The sequence below is a fragment of the Echeneis naucrates genome, chromosome 12 (genome assembly GCF_900963305.1).
Source record: "Echeneis naucrates chromosome 12, fEcheNa1.1, whole genome shotgun sequence".
Classification (NCBI taxonomy): domain Eukaryota; kingdom Metazoa; phylum Chordata; class Actinopteri; order Carangiformes; family Echeneidae; genus Echeneis; species Echeneis naucrates.
In genome coordinates, this window is record NC_042522.1 from 5,787,390 (window position 1) to 5,792,958 (window position 5,569).

Sequence of the window (5,569 nt, forward strand, 5' to 3'; positions counted from 1 at the left end):
TCTTAAATCATGTGTGTCCTGTGCTGTTGTGTCACTTCAATTGTGGAGATATTTATGTTCCTGAAGCTTTATGTGCTTTACTTAGACAGATTTGATGAAAATATATTGTTTACTCAGTCATAAGCCCACACCATACTTTGAGGGGTTCTGGGTTAAACAAGTAAAGCCTGCTCCTGACCTGTCAAATTTACAGTTATTGCAGTTATTTACAGTTATTTAAAGTAAAGATCATTCACTAGACACAAAAAGAACATACCAGTGTTCTGACATGGTTTACGTTGTTCATTAATAGGTACCAATATTTTGCCCTAATGGCATTTTATGAAATATGCTATTTATTTATTTATTTATTTTTAGATTTGTTTTTTTATTTCCTACATTCCAACAAGCTTCTGGTTATTTTCTGTGTGTGATCAAAATTGCTGATTAATAAACCCTTCCAGGCCCTGCGATGGACGGGCGACCTGTCCAGGGTGTACCCCGTCCCTCAGCTCCCCGATGTGAGCTGGGATTGGCTCCGGCAGCCCCGCGACCCGGATACGGAGAAAGCGGAAGAAGGTGAGTGAGTGAGTGAGTAAACACTTCCATGTACAATACACATTACACAATAATAAGTAATGATTGTTTAGTTTTTGTAGCCTTTTAGGCTGAAATGTCATTGTTATTTGTTTGTTTATATATATTTAATCCACATTTTTAATTTAAATGGATTGTATTTGACCCTCAAATCAAACAGTTGCGTTCAAACGCTTTATAATATTTAATTGAAGGTTGAGCCTGCCAATCATCCGGCGTGGGCGGGACTCAATTACGTAGAACGCGTAAAGACGCTTCGAATCAAGGCTGCGTTGTAGTCATGGCAACGCTGTCTGTGTAGCTGCGGTGAGTGTCGGATGGGAGCGAAAGTCATTCTGGGTGCTTCAAGTGTTTACTGACCACACTGAAGCTAACTAAGCTAAAGTTAGCTTGCTGTTGTCGAATAACAATGTAAGTTGAACCGTACGCAATTTAACTTAACGTTGAAAGTTACATTATGGTGCAAGTTTGCAAACTTCTTGGAAAGCAACCCGTTAAAAAAAAAAAAAAAAAAAAGCTTTGCTAGCCGCCTGAACCACAGCGATGTCCAGCAGTAACCTCCCTCCGGTGTGCCATCTGCCGCACTGGACCCGAGTTGGGCGTCTGGAGAGGCACTGTTCCCCGCGGCGTTTACCGGCCCAGCAGCCGCCGCCGCCGCCGCTGCCTGCTGTCCCGGCGGCGGACAGACCAGACGGCCGGGCAGCGGAGCCGTCCTGTCACAGAGACACGGACCCCCGCGTCGCATCACTGCAGAGGAATATCCAGTTCCTGCAGCAGCAGCACAAGGACACTCTGGAGCGGCTCCATGCAGAGATCGAGTATCTCAGACGGGAGAATAAAGGTGAAGGAAACTGTTGGGGAAAGAAAAAACACCAATCCCATTATTCCTTTCAAGTAAAGACCACTTTGTTATATATTTAAACCAAAGCATTCAAACAGAAGTCTAATTTGGGACAGCTAGCATCACTCATTCATATTTGATGACATCTAAATTGGAGCTCATTGAAGGGTTTATGCTACTTTGCTGGGATAGCCACATTATGCTATGAGTGCTGATAACCAAAGAGCAGTAAGTATTTTCAGACAATGAAAACGATGTGTCAAATTATAAGGTGACAAAGCCAAAGGAGATGGGTTTTAGGGTGCCTTGTAATATTGCGTCCAGATCGGGCTTCAGAAACCCTTCTGACAAACCAGTGCAGTATTTTTATATGGAAAGATTGTGTGAAGTGTTAAGGTGTTTATTAAGGAAGTGGTGACTTTAAGGACAACTAACCCATGCCACAGCTTACTGATCTATCTAAGTCATACCCTATTTACAAGGAATGAACTCAGTAACCTGTTGTGTTGGCCAAACTCTTGATGTAATGAATCTAAGTTGGTGGCAAAGACCAAAGTGATAAGGTGCTGACAAGAGAGACATTCAATCTCAGTACGGCGGTCGCATAGCAACTCCAGGGTTGTAATGGTCTCTCAGTAGGAGGTGGACACAGATCCGGTGTCTTATTGAACAGGCCACACGCTGTTCCATATAACTTCATCTCACTAGCCACCAGGAGACTCTGCCTTTGCACCATCACAGTGGCAGACAGGCCCTCTAAATACACATACAGGGACTGTGCTTCTCAAGTGGTTCCCTCCAGTATACCATGCAATGAAATGATTTTAATATGGATGTTGCAGATTTGCAGTACAAGATGATAATGGAGCCCCCCAAGCCAAGTAGAAAAGGTAAGTCAAAATCCATAATCAGTGATTTTGTTTCACTGTCATGTGCAGCCACGTATCTTACAAGACTTGGATTGACTGAATTAAAATATATACAATGTAGATAAAATTGTTAATAAAGTTGTAATTGTAATTGACTGTGTAATATTATTTTGCAATATTAATGCATCACTTTTAGTTAAAAATCAATTGAAAAGATCTGTTAGTCTTCCTAAATTCAATATTACCTGCTCCAACAGCATCAAGCATTAAGTTATTGAGGAGATAGCTTTCTATACAAAGAGTAAAAGCACAATCTTGATTTGCAATGCATATTATCATGCCAACCTACCCATTTAAAAAGGATAAAAATGTTGGGGTGCCTATTGTCACGATCTGAAATTTTGTATGGCAAAAACATTCTCTCTTTTAGGACCAATTCACAGTCGACGAAGTATGAGACCACCTACTCATGGAAGTGAAGCTAGTTCTGGACTCTACCTGGAGGAGCAACTGCAGGACATGCAACCCTCACAGGACCAGGCCCTAAGGTAAATTTCCATCCAGCTACATCTGGGCCTTACTCAGTACTGCTCCTGCCTTTCACAGCACTATTACAGTGAGAAAATATTTTCGTAATGTTTTCTTCAGAATGGATTCTAAAGTGAAAATTTTGAGACAAAATTCATTAATGTAGCCAAGGGGAGCAGCGAAAACATAAATTGAAACCATAGTTATTTTAAAAAAAATAATAATAATAATTATTATTTGAGACAGTATCTTATCTGGCTTTATTGTTCAGCAGTAATCAATGTTATAGTAAAATGATGATAAGAAATGAATATGGGTAAAAAAAAAAACTTTCTGCCATAGACAACAATAACAGCTGTTTACAGACCAATCTAGAGGATACATTTCAAATTCAACATCAAACTTCATTTAAACTCTAACTAAACTTTAAAAGCAACGATGTCTGAGGCATAGTCTTTATACAAAATCCCTAATGTATCTGACTGGAGGAAAATAGCCTGCAGCTAATATGTTTTCATATTTTAGTTTAATTTTAGTGAACAACTGATCATGTGTTTACCAGCATCACACTGTAAATTCTTCAACTTCTAAGAGTTTGATCTGTAAATGATATATTGTTCATCTGGCCTTGTCATACAAATAAAGCCAGTAGATGAGGGTTTTTTCTTTTTCATATACATCTATAGATCGAGTCTTGATCTATAGATGTATATGTAGCAAACAAGACTGCCTTTAACAGATTTAATGTTCATACCCTTTAATATTGTCTCATTGTACTGACTAGAAGCATCGCAGAGAGTAGCAAAATTCTGGCCTCTGCCAGGCAGGACAATGGCCCAGAGGTTATTGGGGGTCTCATCACTTCATTGCAGCCTCTGCGAATTCACAGCAGTCCCTCCCATCCACCACGTGCTCCCACATTGCAGGAGTGTGAGGTTATCATCCGCCAGCTCTACAATGCTAACAGCTTACAGTCTCAGGAGGTAAGTGCTCATCATAGAACAAAGCTTTCTGGTCTTGCATAGTTTAAAAATACAACATGTATGCACATGTGTGAAAACATTTAAATAACTCTCTCCCTTAGATCATACGTGTGAAGGCACTACTGAGAGAGATTGTTTTGAGCAAGAAAATCACCCCAGAAAACTACATTCTGACGAAGGCCTACCTTGCGGATAGTACTCGGTAAAGTCCTAGAGAGCATTATCATTTTGATCATCACCAATGTAAAATCTTCTTTGAAAAAAAAAAACTGCACAGTTATAAGGATTTATCTCTTTCTTACTTATCAGAAAATCTTTTGAAGAGAAGAAATTTCCAAAACTTGGCCTTCAAACATATCCACAAAAAATGTATGTATCTTGGTCTCTGGCTGCAGTGCTTCATGGTTTGATATGAGGGTTTTCTATTCCCTAGCCTTTATGCAACAGACTTATCAACTCTCCATTATACTGCTTTGACTGCCACAAGGAGAAAGGCTTTTCAAAATACCATTCATGTGCAAAAGCAGCCCTCAGTTAAATTCACATACAGTGTGTGTCCGTTCTCAGGGCAGGACCCTCTCAGTCTGGTGTGGTCCTCCCAGCTCTCAAGCAGAGCCTCAGCTCAACCATTGCAGAAAGACAGCGGAGGACTCGTGCTGTGCAGAGAGACCGTTTCAGAAGGACGACACAGTGACAAGATTAAAGCTATCACAGCCACACTCAGCTCAGGCTGTGAAATCTCAATGTATTCTACAGAATGAACTCACAGTAATCAATATAATTTTAAGTGTTTTCATCCAATGAGTTTTGTGTTTTTTAAAAGGGAACTATAATAGGTACAGTGTACTCTGGGCTGTAGAACAGGTCTATATTGACTCTATAGACACAAAGAGGACGAAGTAATATCTTGACACTAACTTTGTACAGTAGAAAGTAAATGTGTTTATTTATTCATTTTTACGAACACAAAACTTTTGCTAAAGGGCAGTAACTTTGACTCAATGGTGGCTGCTCATTTTTATCACTGACCAGTAAGTGGAAACAGTTTTAGTTATATTTTCAAAGCACATTTGTTGTAATTCTGCTAAAGTGTGGGCTGAATTTTTGTATTCCGTATTTAATGAATATATTCCAAACTTGTTGTCACTGCAAACAACCAAAGTAAAGCCTCTGAGAGCACCAAGAAGCTCCAAGGCTTGGATCTCAGGCACTTTTTTGAGTTAACGTGTACAGAAACTGTGACGGATGGGTGGATGACATGCAAAAAAGAGTCATGAGTCAGATTCAAACCACGATGGTTGGGACATTATCTTTGTGCTATCTTCTCTACCACCTGAGCAACTAGGGCAACGCTCTCATGCACTTTTTATATTGGTCAACGTTGTATGAGGGAGGAACAAGCCTTGACTGGCCAAGCCTCACCAGTCATACATCTGTAGTGCAACTGGGTAAGTTTAAAATCTCTAATAAATTGTCTGTGTGTTTTTTTTGTTTGTTTGTTTGTTTGTTCTTTGTTTTTGTTTTTTTCTTCCTGCCCCCACCACCTCGTGTTTTATTTTAATAAGCCATTGATGTGACCTGGTTTCTGTTTAGTGTGTGATGCTGTATATGACACAAAATAAACAAGAACCTAAAATGAGTATGTTACTAAGTTAGGACTCAACAGACAGATACAAAATTCAATACACAACTATGATTACTAATATAGCTTTGACTGTATTTATGGCTTTGTCATGAACCTGCCTGTTCAATATTGAGCCATTTTGATCCCG

General features: G+C 39.7%; 1 protein-coding gene across 1 annotated transcript; it reads left to right on the forward strand.

Moving 5' to 3' along the window:
• Positions 1-1,119: 1,119 nt before the first annotated feature.
• ccdc74b (coiled-coil domain containing 74B) lies at positions 1,120-4,701 on the forward strand. The gene is made up of 7 exons (XM_029516411.1): positions 1,120-1,417; positions 2,260-2,307; positions 2,717-2,834; positions 3,599-3,797; positions 3,899-3,999; positions 4,107-4,166; positions 4,365-4,701. Exons 1-7 carry the CDS (start codon positions 1,120-1,122, stop codon positions 4,489-4,491), a joined length of 951 nt encoding a protein of 316 aa, XP_029372271.1. The 3' UTR covers positions 4,492-4,701.
• Positions 4,702-5,569: the final 868 nt, after the last annotated feature.

Excerpts from the sequence above, each read along its gene's own strand:
- ccdc74b (XM_029516411.1), top strand. The coding sequence starts at position 1,120 with ATGTCCAGCAGTAACCTCCCTCCGGTGTGCCATCTGCCGCACTGGACC. Across the intron at positions 3,798-3,898 it reads ACAGCTTACAGTCTCAGGAG|ATCATACGTGTGAAGGCACT; the intron begins GTAAGTGCTCAT and ends TCTCTCCCTTAG. Across the intron at positions 4,167-4,364 it reads CAAACATATCCACAAAAAAT|GGCAGGACCCTCTCAGTCTG; the intron begins GTATGTATCTTG and ends GTCCGTTCTCAG.